The 24,006-nt window shown below is 38.7% G+C and overlaps 1 protein-coding gene across 11 annotated transcripts in view; it reads right to left on the bottom strand.

Moving 5' to 3' along the window:
• The window catches only part of slc4a4a (solute carrier family 4 member 4a), a 72,578-nt gene that overhangs the window by 30,003 nt on the left and 18,569 nt on the right, over nt 1-24,006 (bottom strand). For 4 of the 11 annotated variants that reach the window (XR_015776367.1, XM_088076373.1, XM_088076370.1 and 1 more), the window contains 6 exons: nt 16,153-16,288; nt 13,421-13,581; nt 11,259-11,438; nt 8,258-8,353; nt 6,346-6,422; nt 363-520 (listed from right to left, as the gene is read on the bottom strand). Coding sequence is in view for 10 of the 11 variants with exons in the window: in XM_088076373.1 (XP_087932499.1) it covers nt 363-520; nt 6,346-6,422; nt 8,258-8,353; nt 11,259-11,438; nt 13,421-13,581; nt 16,153-16,288 (808 nt within the window). In the remaining variant the exon portion in view is untranslated. The remainder of the gene's footprint in view (nt 1-362; nt 521-6,345; nt 6,423-8,257; nt 8,354-11,258; nt 11,439-13,420; nt 13,582-16,152; nt 16,289-24,006) is intronic. The other 7 variants (XM_088076376.1, XM_042487695.2, XM_088076372.1 and 4 more) reach the window with 2 other exon arrangements.

The raw sequence follows: 24,006 nt of genomic DNA, 5'->3' as shown, positions 1-24,006 counted from the left end.
CTTTAAAAACAGTGGAATATTGGTTGTTCTCTAATTTTAAGGTGAATACAGGGTAAATACAATAATTTGTCTACCAGACAATATAATGTGACCCACTTTTGTTCTCTGACAATTTTCGTGTCCCCATTACTTTTGACAAATTTACTTTTAAATGCATATTTTTAAACTTTTATATTTTATTTTTAGTGGTTTTTAATTACTGTAAGTGTTAGAAAACCTTAAAATTTGTGTTTCAGACAGCCTGAGTTGCATCTAGAAAACTAAAACACTTTCATCGACACTGTGGTCTGATGCGTTTTCCTACATTAAACTTTTATCTCCTATTTATGAATTTCTGGAGTTCAGACATGAATCTCAGCCACCTTGTGGGAACAGGAACCTCTGTTAAGGCTCCCAGCATCACAGCTTGCTGCAGACGAACAAACGCCACGAATGGCGCGTCCAGGAAGTCCACCTCCCCCACCAGCACGTTGGAGGCCTCGGCGTCTCTTGGCAACTTCTTCATGAACTTGTTCCTCAGCTTATAAAGTACAAAAGAGGAAAACAGGGGGAGACATTAAATGTTATGTTCACACCAGCGAGCTAGCCAATACAGTGCACACGGAATTAAACAACCTATATCAAATGGGACAATCCCATTCAGCTTAAATACCAAACCAGGAGGCTGCCATGGTGTCTCAACACAGAACACGCAGTAACATGAGATCTGTATTTCTTTCTGTCGGGGTGATGGTGAGATGTGTGAAGATGGAGGTCAGACACCTACTGAGCTCCACAGGTTCAACATTTTACCTTTAAAAGGACATGTACATCTCTCTGACTGTGTCTTTGAGTAATTGTTACCTAGTTGCAACTAAAGGAACATACCGGTGTTTTTACGTGTTTAATTAATGTTTGAGTGGACCATTTCACAAAGAACAGGATATCTAATTTTTGCTCTGTAGATTTCTGATATTGAGTTTCCGAAAATAAACTTATTGCTCTTGTGTTTGCAAAAAGAATTGGACTGAGGAGGTGACGCACATGAACAATTTCATGCCAGAATGAGCAACACTTACAGGGACAGATAGGATTTTTGGAAGTGGGTTTGTATGAGGTGCTTATCCATAGTCAGTGTATTACATACAGTAGGTGGCGGTTGGCAGTCACCAGTTTGGAGAAGTATGCAGGAGTATTTACATAGACTCTGAGCAATGTACTACTGTGGATGGGGGTCAGATAAAAAAACTGCTGGGGGGCATTTTCACAACTATTCTTGGTACAATATTGTGACATGTTAGATTTGTACATAAGTAAAGAGATAGCCAACCTGTCTCGTTCACATGCACAACTACAGGCAACTTATAGTCACTAATTAATCTAGAAGATGCAAACTATGCACATAAAAGTCCCCTGACCCAAGAGCCAAGACATGCCTCAACCTGGATTTGAACCAGTGACCCTCTTGATATGAGGCATCAATGCTAACCACCACACCAACATGCCACACAAACCAATGTGCTGCCCGGTGAACTCAACATGGAACTTAACAGTCTGACTGATGAACAACTTGACATTATGTTACAGGATTTAAGGTTCAAATGTGTTCAATTGTTAGATTTTGTAATAAAAAGCAAATTCAAACACATTTATACACTAAATCTATCTCACTTCTGTGTATTTATAATCCAGGAGATGACATTGCACGCTCTCAAATACATCACACTTCCACAATCATATTTCCTGCATAAGATGTTCCATATGATAAAGAAGTGGCATGTTTATGAGGAGACAGAGATCATTAATAAATAAAACTCAAAGACAAAGAACCACAAACATCTTGATAAGATTGTCATGGAAAGCTACTGTGTTACATATTAACTTCAAAACAGCAGAGAGTCGGAAGGAAACATTTACTGAGACACAGCCGGTGACACTTTATAGCTTCTCTGTGCCCTGGACAGTCACACGTAAAGATGTTTTAAAGCAGAGTCACACTAACTTTCAGTGTTTTCAACATTATAAACGGAAGTTTCCATTCAGTTGTCTGAATTTACTGATCAAATAGCACCAGACATGAAATCTGAAGTATTTAAGTATTTTTAAAAAAAAGGGTTAAATTAAACAACCTGATTATTCTCCTCAATGCAGATGAGGACAACTACAACAACTTAAACCTAAAAACACCAAGAACCATTAATAAGTAAATACAAGTTTGTATTGTACTGTATGTAACCACACCAAAATCAAATGTCAAATCAAAATGTATTTCTGCAGCAACAAACATGAATGCTTACAGCAACAACAAATCTCACAGTTCATGATTTTTATGCTTTTAAATGAGTGAAATGATTAGATGCACTTTTATGAATTAATCCTGCAGTCCAACTTATTCAAAAATCCTTCAGATAATGTCAAAAACCTGCAATCTGTCAGCTGAAGCAAGGCTGTCTGACGAGCCAAAGTCATTGATGTAACTCTATTTTAAGAGACTCCCTGGCCTAATCAGGCAAATATTTAAGTATTGTTATTTTAGAGTATAATGTGTGAGATTTATTTCGAACATGTAAAAAAGTAAATAGATTACAGGAATAAAGAATAAGATAAACTAGAAAAAAATAAATATTAAGTAATCAAACAAATCATGTTTTATACATAATTTTAAACTGGCTTATGTCTGGACATTGTTTTAGCTCCACATTAAAACTGTTTAAGCACACTATTTCAATTAGGAACACACTCTGATATCTTCTGATTTCATGAGGGCAGTTCGATACATTACTTTTTTTTCCAAACTAAGGGATCAGTACCAATGAAACCATAAAGTGAGATGGCTAAAAATGAAAGAATGACGGCCCGCAGTTTGACCTCAGTTCTGATTTTATCATAATTGGTGCTTCTGCTTTATCAGGTTTCTTAAATATTGTCAGGATATTTTTCTTGTAGTGAAAATCCTGGTTTTAACAGTTGAGGAAGGTGCTAGATAAAAGAATATTTTCTGAACTATGTACACTTAAAATGAGGGCAATAAATGAATCACCTGTCCAGAGAACAGTCTAATAAGATACCAAACTGAGCAAGAGTATCGAATGATGTTAAATGCGGCTTTAAAATCACCTGTGCCAGGATTTAAATTGGATTAGATCACAAACAACACTGACATTTTCTGCAATCAGCCCATGGCTGCTGGTAAACATTACATACTGTATGAACAGATTAAAAAATATATATCATGTGGGGCCTGTTTTGTCATTCTGAAATAAATTCAGTGCCTAAAATAAGACTACTTAAATTTAGAGAAAAGTATAGAAAATTAACTGACTTTTTTATCTTGTTTTGTACGAACCAATAGCAAGAAAAGGGAGGAAAAACAGCAAGTATCACCAGGGTGCAAAAGTACAAAATGGCTGTCTGTCTATCACTTGTCATCATGCCCGCCAAACCCAGATCATGCACTGGCAGGATCGCTGCCATCAACCTCTGAGAACCGAAATCCCATAAACCTGTGACCTTCCACTGGCGAGATCCAAACAGATCCCATCAGAGGCTGTTGAGCCGTGTTGGCAAGAAGTCTGTCTGTAAATGATTGAGGCGAGAGGTTAAACCTGCGTAAGTGAGTGCACACCGTGATCTCAGTCTGATCACCGCTAATCCTCGCCACACCGCCTCCATAGACTACGTATACCTGAATCTGCTCCCGTCACTCTGAAACTGGCTTTAGTGATAAATTTAGTTTTCTCAGAGATTAAATCTTTCCTAAAAAAATTGGAAGATGATACTAAATGACATTTCTTTGTTTTTTTTTATGCTAAGCGCTACCTTCTTCTTGAGGGGTCAGTTCACCCAAATACAAGAAAAAACATTTTTTCTTAATTAGCCATAGTAGTGACAGTAGTAATATGTCGTCATAATGATATTTTCATTTACTCAGATTTTTGCCTCCATCCCAACCTGTCAACAGTACTAGTTCTGTAAGGACTGTAGCCCGAATCACAATGTTTATTTACACTAACTTGCGGGCAGAAAACTGCTGGGTCATGTACAAAAAAATCAAACAGCGCTGAGCAAACTGTCTTAGTTGATAAGTTTCAAGCCACCTAAAAACCTCAATATTAGTTTAAGTATACAATAAATGACAAAAGACAATTTTAGCAGCTTTACGTTGCCGTAAATCAGCCCTTACTGATGGGTATTTGAAGCCTATTTGTCAACGTCACCAGACTCCACTGAGAAAAAATAGGAAATTTTACTCGTTTACATATAAACAACATAGTTGCTGGTCTACACCTGCCTCCATCAGCAAATATTCAAATATAGCGTACACCTAAACTGATACTGATTTATTTAGGTGGCTAAAATATGTTTTCCTTAGGCCCTGTCAACAGCAGGACATTGCTTAGCTTCCGTGTCGGTAGATTTGGTTTATCAAAAACGTTAGCAAAGCAGCTCAGTTCATAAAATAAGCACAACAGTAACATCACATAGATCTTACCACTGTGTTTAACTCTTTTTCTTTATATGTTACAGTTACGACTGAAACTGACAACAAAAATAAACAAACAACACATTTACGTATTTTCGCAATTCAAAACTGATGCGAGTTTTCTACCCGAGGATATGATGACATCGAGCAAGAAGATGACGAGAAGTCTGTGTAAGTGTGGATCATTATAAGCTTTTGACCGCGCTTTAACAGAACGTGCTGCTTCATGCGAGACAGGAAAAGGACATCAAGTCGGTAGTGGACCAGACGAGATGTGATTATGGAAGGACTGTGTTTGCTGTATTATTTTTGTATTCCAAAATATACCTCGTTGAAGGTTTTTCCTGCCTCACATGAGTACTTGGATTCTACAAAATGAAGCTGGAACACGAGTCACAACGGGGACACCTTGCTGACTAAGTGGCCGAGCAATTACGTTATTTTGAAACTGCTACTATAACCGGCGTTGACCTCCAAACTCAAATCTTCAAAACTAACACTTTCCTTGCTCTTCATGCTCACACTATCAGCCAGCTCTGTGTGTGTGTGTGTGTGTGTGTGTAGCTCTGTAACCACTGTTTTTGGTTAACTGGTGAGTGGGATTTTTCATTTGAAAACATGAAAAAAAGATTGCACCTAATCCTGCACTTAAATGCATGTAACTTTATGTTCATAATCCAACAAAGCCCCCTGATCTTACTCTTGTCTTGATGTCTCTCTCTAAGTTAATGCAGCCAGTGTGGAGATGATTACTGCATGTCAGCCCACAGAGAAAATGTCTGAATACCATTTATATGCGATGGGTGTGGAAGAGTTTCAGTTAAGGAGATGTGCTTCCTGTCCAGTTGTCTATCTGTCCCACAGGAGGACTTAATGGGTCGGTCTGACCTAATTCTCTTCTCCCAGAGGCCCAGTCTGGGATGACCATATGAACAAATGGCTGCTGTGACTGTAGTAATCTAACCACTCCAATACCAGAACCAACGAAGCTCACAGTGTGATGTAACCATTCAGACAAACGCCAGGGCAAACAGTGTGTGACCCACTACAAAGAATGTGATGTTTAAATTAATTTGTTTAGTAGCTAATCTACTTCCGAAATGTCGCAAAATTCAATCAGACAGAGAAATTTTAATGGTGAACCAGTCTATTTCACAAGCTGATATAATTTGTGTCTTAATTCCAGCAGAATTGCTTGAGAAATATTGTGGGAGCTACAGTATTTAATCTGCTGCAGGAATTATGAAAATTAATAGCAAAAACCGTGATAAATTTCTGAAATGTCTCCTCTGAGTGTGACGGATAATCTAAGTTTATTGTAAAGTTGCAGCGGACTGGAAAAGTATGTGTGAATGTGAACGATTCAGTGACTAAGCCTTATCCTCACTGTAACAAAATCTCCATATTGACCATTAAAGGAAAAGTTTATTGAGATTTTCTCTCAATAAACTGCTGAGCTGAGTAGACATATTACATAATCAACTTGAATATAGTTTTACAGTCTTGGCTGTGGCTGGTCCAGAGCAGCTGCAGCGACCCAGTGATGACGACTTGACTCAAACAGTGTACTAAAGCAGAGTTATCCCTGCTTTTACCCAAAAAAAAAAAATATATGATGTACAGAAATTAATCAGTGGTAATTTTAAGTCTTGATTTTTGGGTTTTTTTTCCTTCCTCTGTTGCATGTTTGTATGAAAGGTGATGTATAAATAAATAAAGTTAAAATACAAAGGTTCTAGCACTACCGACAGTTTGTTTAATTAATATCTAGGTAACTGCGGAGCAGAAACACACAGCAAAACAAAAAAAATTAAATAAATAACAGAGACAAAATCAAGCTGACAAAAACAGATTCCCACTATTAAATCATGCGGTTAACTGACCTGGTCTTTTTCCGGTTTGTCAGAAATGTCGTTCAGGCTGCTGGAGGTCAGGTTCCGGTGAGTTGTGGTGGGACTGTCTGTAAAAACACATCGATCCTGTAAGGTTAAACAGCTTCACCTTCACAGGGCGTAAATACTGAACGGGGAAAAAGGGATGGCAGAGTCCCAAGAAAAGACAGTGGCCCAGATAGTTTGCTCCCCATGCAGCACCAAAAAGAATAAAAGGGTAACAACGACCAAAAGCATAAACAGATTTCAGCCACCATTAACTTTCAAACGAGGCTGGAGCATTGCAGAGGACAAATTCCTTATTACTTCATGATCATTTCTATGTCGAGCTGAAAACATCTTTAACTTTGATGTTCACTGACTTGAAGGGACAGTAACTGGGCTTCATACTATCTGCTGAAAATCTTAAATTAATAACCAGACTAATGCTGTTCTGTACAAAGTTATAAGTCAGCATTTTCTCGATAAAGCACTCCAATATTTTCTAAGATCCACAGAACAGCCACCTTAAAATTTGCTGCACATTGCACTTAAAATGTGCACGTTCAACCATTTGCCATGATAGCTTCTGATAGAATACTTAATGTCCCACATTGCCAAAAAAGCTTAAAAATGTGTACATCCATCCCAGCTCTGAAAAATCAAGAGCTTTACTGTTATGAATATCTGATCATCTTAGAGTCCATCTTTCACATCAAAGTCAAAGTGCGTTCCTCGTGTGAGGCAGGTGGACCGCAGACTGATTGATGCTCTGCTGACTTTTGGTTTCAGCTCGTCAACTCCGGCAGCAGAGATCTGACAGCAGAACGTGACCTTACTGCGGACGCGGAGCTGTCAAAAGGTACGCGACAGCATCCAGAGAGGAAAGAATCTCTGCGAGAGCAAATTCTGACGCCACTGTAACCTTTCATACATCTGCCCCTTGAGGATTGTGGGTAATAACATGCTTGTCAGTATGATGCAGCCAGCATAAATTATGAAATCGTGGTACTTATATATAGTTGATAAAGAAATAAAAGGGAAAAAACAACTAAATTTAAGGGGAAAACATCTAATCTTTGCTTAATATAGTTGGAAAGTTTATAAGAAATAAAAACATATTCAATGACTACTTCGTAAGGCACATAAAAATGAGCACTACGACTGTGCTTGACACTGAGAGTAAATGACAGGTGACATTTTAGGCTACACTTCATGTCTATGTTCAAACTGCAGCTCAAAGTTTACCAGTTCTGACTGTTTTCTCTCACATGTGACACCAATCAGACGTTTGCCATCAAAAACAAAGCTGCACAGTGTCCACGTCCTTTTTCTTTTAGAGTATATTTATTTGATATGTGCCAAAGTCCAATACTGAGGCATCTGACTGGAGAGAATAATTGGTGTGTCTTGGTAGATTGGCTGAAGGAGTGTTATTTACATGAAGGACAGACAGATATAACTGAAAAAAAGGCCAAATACACAAGTGTTGGGTGATTGGACAAGTGTACCGATGACTGGTTGTGTACATGCGGGCTGTCTTTTAAGGCGATTTTTTACATTTTATTTTGCTAATTTAATGGTCTGCCACTGCTCAGAGACTCATTAGACTAAAACAAGCTGAGCGAGCTTGTATCTATCTCAGCATTCGAGCACATCTCCGAGCTGAAACTCTGACGGGAGTTATGGGCAAACATTTTGGTAATTGGTGGTTGCTGGGTTGATGGTGGCCAGATTTTTAATTTTTAACACATCGCCCAACCCTAAAATACACTTGGTATTTGTAAAGATGCCTCGGTTTAGTCAAAAAAGAGCTCATATATGAACACTGTGATTATTGTTTCTTTCCCTTTAAGTACGAGCAGCGATTCAGAGGCGATCAATGATCTGCAGTGTGAACGTAGACTGGTTCCAGTGAACTTACTAAGCCAGTCCATGCTGGTACTCCTTTGGGTCTGCAAGTCCTCCATTGAGATGCGACTCGACAGGCAAGTCACAGAGGTCTCAAGAGGACTACGAGCTTTTAGTAGCAGCAGCAGGTTATCAAATCCAATCCAGGGAAGCAGAAAAGGAGGAAAAAAGAGATGACAGAGAAGCCCACTGAGCCAAAGCGAGAGATGTGTTAGGAGAACAAAATCAGCTGGTTAAAAGTAATGTAAAACATTATTCATCTGTATTTTTACAAGCTGTGCAAAAAGGTGAGGTAAGAGGAGTGGCTTTATTGAATCAGGAGACCATGGGTCATTGGACAGCAACACTTTGGCAGGACTCAAACTGCATTTTAAGGATGTTGTTTGTTTAGATCAGGATGCACTTTATCCTTTTGAAGTTGTTTTCGATTAATGATTATCAGTGAAGCTCTTTATCTCAGAACTGCGATGCTGATTAGAGGCTCAGTTTTTATGTGACGAGTTTCCATCACAAAACTGATCACAGAATATTTCTTTTGATAGTCATAAACTGGTTTCATAAATCTGATAGCAGGTCATAAATAACTTTCCAAAGACCCATGGCCGGTAACAGATTAATTACATTGTCAACACAGTGAAACATCTAGTTACTCATTGTGTCACTCAATGTGAAAGCATTCATACACGTGTTGTTAACATCAGTTAGACATCAGTGTGTGTTAGGGCTGTCACTTTACTTAAATCTCACCCCTTTAGAGTCTAAAGCTCTATTCATATGGCACTAGTTTTACTAGGGGACCTCTTGTGTTTTAGAAATAAACCCCATGTCTGTGATTCATGCGGCGCATTCGTACAAAATAAGCAAGTCTGTAATTTACTGAAATTTACTGACATTATCCCCTGGATATGTAACTTCACCTTACACACAGAGGAACACTACACAGCACAACTAGCATAGATATATAGCGTTAACCTCCTTTTTTCAGTTTTTAAATGTGAATGAAACAAACAGAACCAATATGGTCACACATTTTAACATCATCAATATCATCATATTTAGAGATTTCACTAATCTGATTAATATCAGCTTACTCTTTCTCCGAATTCTGCGCAACAAGAGGGGCCAAATACAGCCTTTATAACTCTTGGCTGGGAAAGAGGTGTGGCGAAAACTAGAAAATGTAAAAACTTGCATGACATTAGTCACACTAGACTAATATTATCACAAATTCTGTGTTTGGTGAAACACATTTGGTAGTTTGCAATGGATTTTTTTCATGACAAATTACGGACATGGCAAATAGAATTAAGAGAATTAAGAGCCTGCGTCCACCCAGCTGAAAACGCCAGGTGCTTCTCTGGAGACACTGAGCTGGACGCGTGTGAGAGCGCCTTGGAGGAGCTAAAATACTTTGCGTCTGGTTGCTGTGATACAGAATATCCAAAGAAGTAAGAATGTCGGCACAAGGTAGAGTACTTGCTCTGGAGGAAGGGAAAGCAGACAATTGTAGGGAGAGAGGACGGACCTAACTGTCCATATGGGTCCATGAAAGGAAACATGTATTAATATATGTACAGATACATAGTATATGAACATATTTCTCCTTCATTGTTGTTGTTCTTCAGCACTCTTGGCGGAAAAAAACAAACAAAAAAGACAGCACCTTGTTATGCTGGGGTTTGTAGCATAGCCTAAATAAGCGTCTCTCCCATTACAAGGAGTTAAAAAAAATATGCTGGCCTCACGAAAACCGCTTCGGTGGAGCCAGCCTCCACAATTATTGCTGATCGTCCCCTTGTAATAGTAGTGCCACGGGAATAGAGCTATTCAATTCAATATTCTGTCTTCTGCTGTTTAATGAGGTTTAATAAGGTGTTGACTTGCAGCTCTGTGCTGCCGTCAGAGGAAAATATTCATCAGTTGCTCATTTCAATGTCATTAACAAAGGATTCTGTAACATAATGAATCCCAATAAGCCTTTTTTGCAGCTGGCAGCAGACTGATGTTAAATTCATTTCATACAGCCAGTTAAGCCATTTTTTTAAGTGTTTTATTACTTTCAGTGCTTTTGTGTACTCTTTGCAAGAATATGAATTCAGTTCTCTTTGTAATCATTTGTCTGGGATAAGTTTCACTGATGTAAAGTGACAGCCCGCCCTGTGTGATGAAAAGAGGGGTTACATTCTTTGGTAAATTACTTTTGTATTCTTTGAAGTGTCCAAAATTAAGTTAGGTTAAGTAATTGAGTTAAAGAAGTGAGAATCATATGAACATTTATCAAATTCAGAGATTTTGACAGCTGTAATTAATTTAATCTCTATTAGTCACATATCCTATAAAAATACTGGTCAGTTTTATGATCTCCCACAGCCTTGGACTTTCGTACCTAGTGTTATAAATTAATGTGCTAAAATCTATTCTGCAGTGTCGAAATTTACAGCTTAATTCAATTTGATGATAGCTCCATCTGCTCTTACAGGCGCTGATCAATTAGGTCTAATATATTTGTGAATGCAGTTAGTACAACATCCTACACTGAGTATATTAAGTGAGTGATGTCACCAAATGTTTGTGATGAATTAGCAAAAGACATCTTCAAATGTAAGTTTCACTACTTCAATGACAGATTTAGAAAGCAAGTGGTAGTAGCGCTGATCGAATTTTTCAAAATAAAGCATAAAGGCCAAAATTTCTGATCAGGCCTCTAATTAAAAAAAAAGTTTTCAGCATCTGTTAAGGTGAGCTGGCACTTATTTCAGATTATTGAGTGCCACATTAGTGGGTTCATGCAGAGGAGGGCAGCAGTGTGTCCTTCATCACTTACTGTGGCTTTCCTCACTACCCTCATTTTACACCTCAGGTCATAACTTAAGGTGACAAAAACATCTATATTAAACCTAATAATGCAGGAATGTGCAGCTAAATCTATTAAAGAGTGAGATACTCCACTTGACTTTTTTGCTTCACATCTTTTAAAGAAAAAGAGGACTGCACCAAACTGGCATCAGTATTACCGTTTTCCGGGTTGGAAAACAGCCTACTTGCACTGGAGACCGTCTTGCCGATGTCAGCCAGAGAGCGCAGGTTGGACTTCTTGGTCTGGTGACGATGTTTCCGTAGCAACGTGTACATCACCTTGTCCTTCAGTTCTGGTTTCAGCTGGCCGATCTCTATCTGGTTGTCAGTGATCATCTCTGAAAACGCAGAGAGAGAAGAGGGAGAGGGAGGGAGGGAGGGAGGGAGGGAAGGAAGAGAGGACGGGAAGGGAAGATGATTTCAGTCTTTTTCTGAAGGGAGGAATGTTTTACAATTTGGAGTTTAACCACATTGAAATTATGACACAAAAAACTACATTATTACACCCAATAACACCCCAAATCCAAAAAGATGTCTTATAATGTCTTACTTGTCAGACTAACGCATAAAAAACCCAAATTTATTCAATTTAGATTGACATTAGTTTAAAAAAGAAAAAAAACAGCAAAGCCTAAAAGTTAACCCACTGGTCAAAGAAATGTTTGGTATTTTTACTTCATCAGGGTTCCTTCAGCTTACGGCAAGTCAGATTTCCCATGCCCCGAGCATTTTTAAGACTTTTGAAAGACTGATTTTTTATACTAATCAAGGCCTTATTTTTACATTATTGAATTCACTGCCTTTTAAGATTTTTCAGGGGTCCATATGAACCCTGTATATGTGCAAGATCAAAAATTTGATAAATTATCAGGATTGTGATTGACACATTTTCTGTGAATTTACTAATTGATTAAGCACTTTACTACATTGTTACATGAATTCATTAAGCTTCATGAGACAAAAGTATTTTTTAAGTTCTGAGGATCATTCTAAACAATTAAAAACAATCAATATAAACTAAACAAATTTTTTGAGAAACACAATTCAATCCTGCTGTTCTTTATGAACATGTTTTCATTTTTTGGATCTTTCTTTGCTTTCACGCAGCCATTTTACCTAACAGTCTTAATTTAGTAACAGCATCACTCAAAGTAAATAACTGAGTCACCATAAAAAGTCTCTTCATACTTCTAAGGACTCAATTAGGGCCACCCAGACTGTACTGTAATGCTCCTTTATGAAAGTCTATTCGTGGCATCATGAAACAGCTCAATCAAAAGGTCTTGCCTATTTTTAAAAAGAAGGTCAGAAGCCTGAATGCTGACGGATAGCAGCCTCGGGGCGTTTCTCTTCTTGTGGAGGGGCAGTGCTGTTAATGGCCCATCAGTCAGGTCCGCTGGACTCAAAGCAAGAGGCCCAGCTCAGCTCGGCCTGTGCAGTCCGTGCAGCACACTCAATTACTTCACATTAATCACTCTGAGTGGTAACGCTTCCTCCTGCCTCCTCATGCAGACAAAGACGGTTGGCTGTCCTCAAATTAGGAAGTTTTTGTGTGAACATTTACAAACTACTACTTCAGTCGCTCAGTGTTCTAACATAAAGTACAGTGCAGGCTGGACCTGACTTGGAGCTCTGAACTTTTGCTTCTCTTAAAGCAGAAAAGAAGCAGGAAGGAAACCTCTGCGCCTCTGTGTGTGATGTGCATCAATCCATGAACCTGCACGCAACATCACGAAGCAGCTCTGCATATACTCTACATCACAGAGCAGATCAAATCAAACTGGCAGACGGCTTCTCTGCTGACCTTCATCAATGTCATTGTATAATAGTGAAGGAAATAAAAGACCTGTACTCATTAAAATCACTAAAAAAAACTATAGTATAATGTAATATTCACTTGAAAGGGCACAACAGATTTTCAAAATCAATTTGGTATTCACGAGGAGTAATGTTCAGGCTGTGAAAACTGTTTTTACTGTTAATGAGCTGCCAACAGAGTTTTGAATGGAGAGGATCTTTAATGATTGTGGTCTTGGTCAGTTATTGAAAAAACACTAATTTTGTGTATTAGATGACCCCAGTCTCCTGTTTAAAAATGATGTGCTTCATAAATTCAATAAATAACAACTTTTCATTGTTGGTAACAATGTCTAAGCCCTTCCTATTTGTGTTAAACATGAACTTAATCTGGGTGGCGTTATTATGTTTCCTTTATAATAAAAAGACACACACTCGCCATTGAAAATTTGGCTGCACACCACCATAAAGCAATTTATCTCTTTACAGATATAAACTGCCTGGTGACATGCAGCAAACTTACCAACAACCTGAGGTAGAGTGGAAGCTTCCAGGTCCAGCATGATGGTGCCTTTCTCTATGCACGTCCGCAGTTCAAAAAGGCTATGTAAGGACAGCGTGGCCACGTGGGGTTTACTCCAGCGTTCACCTCCTTTCTCCACCTTCTCCTCAAACTTTATCCACCTAGAGGGACGAAAAGAGGTGAAACTGAGAACTCAAGACATCCAATAACAGATCATGTAATCATTAAAACAGGGTATGATATTATTATATTTTATGCCATAATCTTGCTGTGCAATATCATACATCGAATAATGATGACCTGAGATACAAATGATGACTGACTGAAACATCAAGCTGCATCATATGACCGAGCGACGTATCATCATGCAAAGTAATAAATATTAAACATGAGTATCTAAAAATACTGCCTCCGCACAGCAGTCAAGTTGCAATGACAGTTTACAGCATTGTTGAACTTTGAGATTTATAATGTCATCACTTCATCATTTTGTCCTATAAGACACCTGTGTGAAATTCTGTCATAATTAGCACATGAATGCTGGAATTATGACCAAAGAACATTTTGTGAGGTCACAGTGACCTTGACTTTTGACCCTTGACATCCCAATACTAATTAGTGCATTCTCGAGTCCAAGTGGATGTTTGTGCCAAATTCGATGATATTCCCTAGAGATCCTCTTGATATTGCTTTCAAGAGGCAAACACAAGGTCTCAGTGACCTTGACCTTTGACCACCAAAATTTTAATCAGTTCGTTGTTGAGTCCAAATAAATATTTGTGTCAAATTTAAAGAAATTCACTCAAGGTGTTCTGGAGGTATTCTTTTCACGACTCAAAGTGGACATTTGTGCCAATTATGAAGAAATTCCTATAACCAGGTTGTGTGGGATTTCAATTCTTACTTATGTTCATGGTTAAGGTAAAATAATCTGTTTCTTGAATTCAGTATTAGTATTATCATTTCTATTTTCTCTTTCTATGTATTTAATTACTTCCACTCCCCAATTCCTCAGAGTCAGGGAGATGAAAAACTCAACTGGTACTGAGAAGTTGTTTCTAAACCAGGGTTTCATTTTCCCAGTTTTGGCTGCCAAAATCGCATTTGGCGGACAGCCAACACTACCCGGCACTTGTGAGATCTTTTATTCATTTTGAATCCACTGAGTGCACTCAGGGGGACATTGGACCGGGTCTTAATCTCTGCAGTTATTTTCAGAATAATAAGTTTGACATTAAAGATGCAGGGTTGGTTCATTTCACCTTTTGTAAGCAATATGTCAGCACTGAATAAATACTGACACATTTTTGAAAGTTCTGAAAGTGTAGTCCTCTTAACATTTTGAACCCTGCTAATTCTATTGTACCGGTTTCCTAATTATATAAATTTATTGTGGTACTTCAGTTGAAACTCTTGACTGCAGGGAATTGATGTAAACATTTTCCCCATCACTCATACCTTATTTGGTTAAGAAACTGTCTTTCCACTTTAACAAAACAAAAAAGTTTCTGTCCTTATTGTGTAAAGCGTACCACTAAAGAAACAATTTTGTTCCCCTGTGTACTGAATATTGTCAGAATGACAATCACTTACTTTTGATAATTAGGGTTTTTCCAGATGGTTGACATGATCAGTAGTTCCCAAGCCCAAAGTGTCAAACACCATAAAGCACTTTCACTTCATTTGCATTCTGACTGACATGTTTTGTCCAGCCCAAGTTAAACCTTATTTTAATCATAATTCCCAAATGGGTAGGTTCCTGCATGACTGATTAATTCTAACATAATTAGTTAAATACAATCTGTGCGAATCCTTCATCAATCTAATATGAATTTGCTGTGTGCATCAGAGGCAAACTTAGCAAAACTTAGCCTTAAGACTTTTCCTGAAGTAAAAGTAAAAGCACTTCAAGTGTACTAAAAGACTGTGACAGCAGAGTTCTTCGGTAGAGTTCACCATCAACAAACAGTGAACCAAAATGTAACTTCTATCTGCAGTACAATTGGTCAGAGGTTAGGATAACTCGTTTGGAGCCGCAAACAGCAGCCCAGGGAGCCAGTTTCCCCCTGAGAGCACTCCACTCAACCAACACTAATGATGTATATAAACAATCAGCCCATCTATCCCATCCCACTAGTGGGCCACACAGAAGAAACCTGTGAACCCCTGTGAGCTCACTTTTTATGCTGCTTGAAATTCAGCGCACACTGCAAAGTCCCTGATGTTTGGAGACCTGATTTAGGATTGTTAACTAGCTTAAGTTCACCGATTTTTGATCACTTATTTGGCTGCTGAAAACTATGAAAAGCACTAAAGTAAAAGTTTTTGAGGTAATCTTTGAGAAACTGTGCAAGAGATTTAGGATTTTTTTTAAAATAAAATTTACAGGGAAAACATCTAGGGGGAGAAAGGGAAAACTGTCAAATTTACATATTCAAATTATGTCACAGAAGTATTACACTTTTAAAGCACTTTTTCTGAGTTGTTTCCCTGTTTTTTTAGACTCTTTAGTTTTTTTCTTTTCTTTCATTCTGTTTAAAAAAAAATAAAAATTCAGGTAATTTTCTTGTTTTAGCTAATTTTTGGGATATTTCTTTTTTTGTTGCTCATTGCCTTTGTGTTTTTGAAAAAAAAATCAAGCCAATTTGTTCAAATTTCAAAGGGTTAAAACTGTAAAATCAAAGGTGCACATACTGGAACTCAGAAAATAAGTCTGAGACTGATGTCCTTACCTGGCCGTCTCCTTCCACTCCATCTCCTGTCCATCCACCGACAGCAGCTCATCCAGCTCGGTGAAGAGTTGAGGGGGTGCCGGGCCGTCATCCTCCTCGCCCAGGATGAAGCGGATCCTCTCTGCTGCAGGCGAGACTGCGGAGAGAGGAAAAATACTGCGGTTCATAGGCTGGCAATGGTGCCCGTTGGGCAGGGGTTTGGGCACCGGCTTTCCCTCCTCAGCTGGACCCTTCCCGTTGACCTCAGGAGGAGGTGGAGGTGGTGGGATTTTTACCATGACCTCCTCTCCTTTCTCCTCTGTGTCATCTTCTTTTTCCTCCTTCTCCTCTTGGTTATTGTTGTTGTTGGACATCTTTAAAAACTCAGTGACCCCCCCTTTACTCTCCCAATCAGCTGACCCAGGGTTTGCTCCTCAGATAGCGAGCCACAAAAGCTCATCAGAGTCCCGAAGCTGCAGCTAGACCCTCATTAAAGTCTCGGGTGGAAGTGACAGCCGCTCTCAGCTGCCTGCTCCAGCACTTTGTGGACCAGGTAGGAGGGGGCCGATGGGGTTTAGGGGTCCCCTCAGTGACAGTGTCCCCACAGCTAGCCCCCTCTCCCTCTCTGCCCCCCCTTTCACTGTTCAAACAGGCCTTCACCATTGGCCCTCCAGCCTTGGCAAGCTGCCCTGGAGCCCCTCATTAACAATTAGGAAATGGTTCACAAACTGGCCTATTCTTTCACAGAGGCTTGGCTTTCCTTCCCCTTGTCTTCTCATTTGAATATTTAGAGAGCAACACAAACAGAATTTCAACGGGATTGATATATAAACTATACTTTTCAGCGCTATTCAAACATGTTGCGAATGGTCGACACCATCATCGCTTGTTTCCAACAAGTGGAAACAATATTTGAACTTTGAATGCCCACAAACAGACACCGCCCCCTTTAATGAAAGCAGGCCCATCCATGCAGAAAACGAAGACGGCCACTGATCTTGCGTGGCGCATCATTAGAGCTAAAGGTCAAATAAACAAAACGATGACATCCCTGTTCGAAGAATCAGACTGCTATTGCTATTGTGATCAATAATAATTTTGAATCAGTTTTTCCTGATAATAAGCTTCCAAACATTTTGGTGCACTTCCAAATATTCTCGGCAGATATTTTGATTTATGAAAGCAGGAAAAGCAGAGATGCAACTTAAAACAGTAATGAAGGCTCAACTCCATTTAGAAGACCCTGGATAGGACTGCATCAGTGATTCATGAATTCATTACTAAGCTTAAACATAAACTCTTTCCTAAGTTCTTAGAAACTACTCATATATACTCCTACTTAGGGCTAAACCCCTTCTCTGAATTCCACCAGTCCAATCAGATCTGCAGTTCAATATGAATATTTGACCAGTTCGGTTTTTTTTTCCATCTAAAGTTGTAAAGCTTGAGCGGGCTCCGGGGGATGTTCAGTGTGATAACAGTATTAATGCATTATAGTAAAAAAGTTAACAGTTCTAGTGACAGCTCAGCAATGTGCAACATGTATTTAACCACACTAGTTATCAAATAAGGTCCAGAGACTGTTTTGTATAAACTTGCTTTGAGGTGAAAATTCACCACTTCTAAGCAGAAGAGACAAGAAAATGTTATCTCAGAACCTCGCAGTGCAAAAATCACTCCTCTGTGCAACTTCCTGCATGTCCACAGCTACTTATGCCAAAAAGTAGAATGACAGTCAAGAGCGCTCACTCCACAGCTAAAATCTGGGGACCTAATCGGCCACAGAAGTGAACTGCACAGCACACTGACTAGCTAACAAAAACTGCTCAACTTGAAGCGATTTCAGTCGGATGAGGGGTTTCAGATTGATGGTTCGAATTTCTGACTTTCAAGGGGCAGCCCTACTGCTAATACTGCGTTCTCATGGAGTCAGACCGATGGTAGAACACACACGATTAATTCCTTTTGGACCGCACAGGAAAAGACAAATATATATATATATGCATGAGGATATGATGCAATAGTTATGCTGTAGTGTTTACAAAGAATGGAATGAATTATATTAAATAAAATTATTTCCAATTTTAATATTTCATGCAAATGATGTGATGTAAAATGTGCTTCCCTATATAATAATACACTAAAGGTCACATACTGACCTGCATCAGCTCCTTCTTAACTGAACGTTATTAAAATGTCTAATCTTAATCTGAGAGAATTACTATTTTGCAGAATAGTAAAGCATTTTAGTACAGAGTAGTATAGAAATGCAGCATATAATTAGTGCATTTACATAACTAGTACAGACATCGCTCTTCTCCAGTATTTTTTAAAGTTTTAAAAGTTTAGTTTGTACAATAAACACACTAACTGTACAGTATGGTTAACTAACTTGTTATTCTAATATTTTGTTATTGGCAAAGTTGCTGGAATATATTGCATTAGTCTACGTGATAAAATAACCACTGAGTTGTCCTTACAGTCTGTGTGCTCTCAAACTGTACCTTTATCTTTGTGAGGACTAATTTGAGTTGCCTTTTTAGAAAGCAAGGACATTTTTTCTGGTCCCCATGTCTTTTTGAGAGTTAGGACTTGGTTTTAGGGTTGGGGTTAGAATTAGGTTTTGGTTAATGGTTTGGACACATAGCTGTGATTGTTGAGAAAGGGTTAAGGAATGCATGATGTCAGTGAGGGTCCTCACAAGAGCACAAAAACTAAAGTGTGCGTGTGTGTGTGTGTGTGTGTGTGTGTGTGTGTGTGTGTGTGTGTGTGTGTGTGTGTGTGTGTGTGTGTGTGTGTGTGTGCATGCGCGCTATCATAACAAAGCTGCCTGATTTGATTACATAACAGCTTGCAAATACTGTGGCAACAGAGGGTTGACTATAGATATTAAATATATATTAAGATGGAACCATTTTTATTCACTATAAGGTGGGTCAGTGTTTTCCTCTGACTCCTAATCTTTGTCTGTCTTAAAAAAACATGTAAAGAAAAAACTGTAAACCTAGGAAAACCTAGAGAAAACAAATGTCTAGTAGGTTAAGTCAGAGTGACAAACCCATTTGGTGAAAAGAGAAATTAGAAATGATGATTTCGTCAAAACCTCTTCATCACAGAAAGGACAATATTTCAGTGTTGTCTTTAACTAGACTTTTTTCTGCAGGTGAAATTTAGACATTTACATGCACACCACAATTAACATGACATCACCCACCACAATGACTGATTCATTCATCCATTCAGACAGCAGCAGTAAGTGGTCAATCAGTAAATGAAGTAAAGGCCTGCAGTTTCCCCCTATTGTGTTTTCTGCACCACAATAACAGCAGAAGGTACGAGCCAGACAAGCAGCTGTAAGATTACTAGGTGGGGGATAAACTGTCTGCTGGCACACATACATACACAATCACACACACACACATTTCCACAAGCTGTAACTAGCTTAAGTCACTGCAACCTGTTTAATAACACCTTGGGTGGAATAATTTACATGTGTGTTTCACACATTTAGCTGACACTTATATCCACAGCAATTTACCCTGATTACAGTAAACAGTTAAAACAAGCTTTAAGTACCTATATGGCCGAAACTGCATGCAAACAATAGCAAGCAGTGCAAAGAGAGGGTCAAAGCCTTTTGGGTTGTAGGGTCATGCATTGCTATATGTGCATACAGTTAAATAAAAAAGAGGTGGTACAGAAAGAGTAGCAGCAACACAGTACTGTTTTCTTTCCAGTGTGCAGGATTAAAGATTTCATAATTATAATAATAATGTAATAAAACAATCCAATTTACGGTGAAATATATATATATATATGTTTTCTGCTGGTTGTAAAGTAGTCAGTCATATTTGTATTTTCTTAACAAAATAGAACTCTCAGATCTTGTAACTTCATTTGCAAAATCCTCTCTGTAATAATCAAGTTAAGTCAGACTAACTTTGTTGCTAACACTTCACAATTTTTACAGACTTTCACAAAATAATTCACAAAATTTTCCTAGATTGTTGTAAGTAAGATCAGCTTGTAGACATCTCAGACTGTCAAAAATTTGATCCAAGTGAACTTGTTAATTCCTGATGAGAAGATGCTGCCTATCTGAGCCATCCAGGAAAAAAAACGCAAGCTGCTGACAAGCAGAGTGCTGGTGCTAAGGGGAAGGTGGGAGGGTGGGTGAGAAGGGTTAGGGGGTGAGGCTCAGTGCAGAGTGAAAGCAAAGAGGGGTGAGAGCAGGCACGAAAAGGAGGGATAGAAATGAAAATCCCATCGTTCAAACGCAATTTCAAAGCTCTGTGTGCTCTAGCCAAGAGCCATGGGCATACAAAGGGGACTTTGTCCCAGAAGCAGAGGCTCATGGGATAGGGGATGGAGGAAGAATGCCCGCTGCCCGGCAGAAAGCTTAGTGTGACTGCCACTAAAGGCCTGTTTAGTCCCACTCTTGACATGCATCCTACACAAATACCTTCCATCTCCTCTGACCTTTTTGCAAAAACTCAGCACAGTATGAGACTACATGGGGTCTAATAGCACATTCATTGTTTGTGACTGTACATGCAATGATAATGCAACTCCGTGTCATTCATTCAAAGCAAAGAGAGGATCACTGAGAGAGTACAGGAAATGTTTTCCATGCCACAAAGTCTCACGTTCAGTATGCAGGGCAGCTTGCACCACAGGCAGGGGACAGGGATTGGGTTGAATGCAGAGTAACACCCAGAGGGTGATTCATTGAAAGCACAGTATTTATACTCAGACCATCTAGCTCTGGTATTTTGTTGTGATAGCTGAGGTGGGCCGGTTCTGATGGGAACCTAACAAATACCAGCTGGGGGGACCCAACCTGAAATGAAATGACCTCTGTGCTGTGTGCAGGTGTACTGAATGTCCAGACACATTTGCTCTGTGCTTTCACTGTAAACAGCCCAATGCAACTCATCACAGCAGGGTCAAGTTTGAGTGTGACTCTGAAGTTTGTTTACGCTACAAAAGGGCTTAATGCACAACTCTGTCCAGGAACACTCTGCAACATTACCAGTGTTTTTATGAATCATTTAATCCTCTTGCCATAGGGGTGAACCCATTAAAGTCTTGATTCATCTTGTTCAAACTTTTGTCATTTTTTCTTTCATATTTCCACTTAACACAACACACAACACAACAAACTACCTGAATCTAAAAATCTAAGCCAACCTCTGTGACTTTTGCTAAACAACAGTCAAAAGATTACAGAGTAATTACACTCTGAATTTCATGATTTACCAAAATATGAATATGAATGCCAAGACACACAGACACACAGTCAAACAAAATGATGGCTTTTCAAAGGTTTACCGTAAGTGGTTTACACAATCAATATCCACAGACCTTTTCTACTGATGCAATTTATTTTTTCCTATAACACTGAAGAATATCTCCAACAGTCTGTTGCTCAGTAGGCAATCTAATCTCACAACTGCAGACCTATTTCCACTCTGTTTGCAATGTGCAAGAACAGGAGGACATTTTACAGAGCCTGTCATTGCTTTCTGATACGTGACAAAGATGTAAATATCACATGAAGCCAGAAAAATCGGGGGGGTTGGGTATACATTACAGACACATTTCTTACTGAAAAGTGTCTCAGTTGTCTTTCAAAGTGATACCAGTAAATGTTTAGGGATGGAACACATATTACGTTAACCATGTGAAAGCTGTGTCACTCCAAAATGTCAACTTTTCAGGAACCAGGAGAAAAACGGGCAGATTTTCTAACTCGACCTTTGAATTTACCGAATCATTTTTGAAAGTCTTTATAAATCTCTCAATTCTGAGAGAGGACGGTATCCTCCCAGTGAAGCGAGAACACTGAATTCACAAAAAAAAGAATACATCAGAGCAGTCAAAGCTTGCCGTGTCTGACTACGGGAAATTTAAACTTTGTGCATGAGAACCAACTTTCTGAGTAATCGTTGTAATCCACTTTGAGAGAACATTTGATCCTGCTAAAAGGACTCAGAAAAAGCCTTGAAAAAAAAAAACAACCTCATCAAAACGAGCAGGGGTCAAACAGCCCTGCAGTGGACACTCATGTAACCAGGAGGATGTACTCTCAGTCCCTGCGGCGTCCATCTGACCAAACAAGAGGATTTCAATCCAGACAACAGACAAGCGCCTTCCCCCTGGGGGCCGGCCATGATTCCCAGAGGGAGCTTCACGGAGGAGGGCAGTGAATAACAGTAGGACATTAGGTATACTGCATGCCTGTCAATTTTGGCATGCCTGACAGATGCCTGCCTGCGGATTCCAGTTATAGTTGTGTAAATATTTTCCAAAGAAATGTTGAGCAGAGCTGCTAGAGTCACAAATAGCCAAGAGCACGAAAAAAAAACATTTTTTGTTGCAAAGGTTGGAAAAGTAACAGACAAAAAGAACTTAAAAATGTAAACTGCAATGATTTTGATTCTTTTTTTATCAGTTACTTCACATTCATGATGTTGAACGGTCAGTAAGCTAACTCACTAGCTTCTGCGGCTGGTTTGACCCTTAAAGGTCAGCTAGCACATGTAAGCTACACAAATATTGACATGTATGACAATTAAGCTCTGGTCTTCACAGTTACTAAATAAACCCAACAAAACACCCATGAGAGACTCTTGAGCACTGTCCCCAACCTTATCTATACACCAAATTTAAAAAAAAAAAAAATCTTTCTTGAACATGATGTGTGCTGCTTACGATCTGGCACCTGGTCACTACCTATTATCAGGGAACGACCGTTTTATCAGTTCAGCCGATTAGTATATGCCAGTAGGACGTTGCACAAGCTCCGAGCAGCTTCCTTTTGCTGTGTGACCGTGTTTAGCGGTTCCACTCTGCATATTAACTTGTATTAACATGAATTTGAGGGCTGTAACACCATAGCACCACTAGAGCAAGAGCAAAAGTCCATTAGTCTGCTTCAAATTAAAAGCCCTCATTTCAAAATAAAAGCCTTCTAGAGTTTCATACAGTGCAGTAAAATATAAAGTTTTGACGTAGCCTTGTTTTTACTGCTTTATGAATCATGAAGAAAGCATTTTTGATTAATTTGAAAAATACAAAATTGCTCCGCTCCAAAGTTTCTTGTTTCAAACTGCATTCGATTTTTTCCTTTTTTAACGATTACAAAATACTAAAAAAACAATGAAAATATTTATTTCAAATACAAGTAACATTAATACATCCTATCTCTGATCAATTTTTTGTGTGGAGTCTCCATACACAAAGTCAGGGTAATGTTACTGTGTTACTGAAAATCTCATCTTGACTTTGAGAAAAAATTAATAGCAAAAAAAAAAATAATAATCACTCCAACCAAGATCATTATGATTAGTGTGGTGTTCACTTTTAGATTAATACATTGGTTTATCACTTTGACTTAGACGGTCAGTTAATTTTGACGCTGTCAAAAACTTTTGGTAGGATTGGGAGATATCAGCCAATTAGTCAGCTTTTTCCTGTGATTTTATCAGCCTTTAAAAATCCATTATCAGTTTACGACTTGTTTTTATTAAGTCCCAATCACACCAGCAAACTGTGCTGATGAATGTCACAAACACAGCCAAATAACAAGAAAATAAGAAAATCTAGGCAGAGAGTGGAGTCGCTGCTGATTAATACTTCACCACACACTAAACGTGGACTTTAAGTGATGATGGAAAGAGATTATGTATACACTGTTTTTAAGGAAAACGTAATCCAAAATTTAAAAAAAACGTGCACATAAGTGCTATACAAAGCATTCGGCATGCTGAAAATCCTTGATTCACTTTTTTCTATTTTTCTATTCTACTAGAAGCTGCTTTCTATTACTAGGAACCAAGCACTTATATTCGTCCAAACTAGAAATCAATAAAT

This window comes from Plectropomus leopardus, chromosome 4 (assembly GCF_026936395.1).
Source record: "Plectropomus leopardus strain MGB_pleo_1.0 chromosome 4, ASM2693639v1, whole genome shotgun sequence".
Classification (NCBI taxonomy): domain Eukaryota; kingdom Metazoa; phylum Chordata; class Actinopteri; order Perciformes; family Serranidae; genus Plectropomus; species Plectropomus leopardus.
The sequence above is the reverse complement of the archived record's forward strand: the minus strand, read 5'-3'. Positions and strand labels throughout refer to the sequence as shown.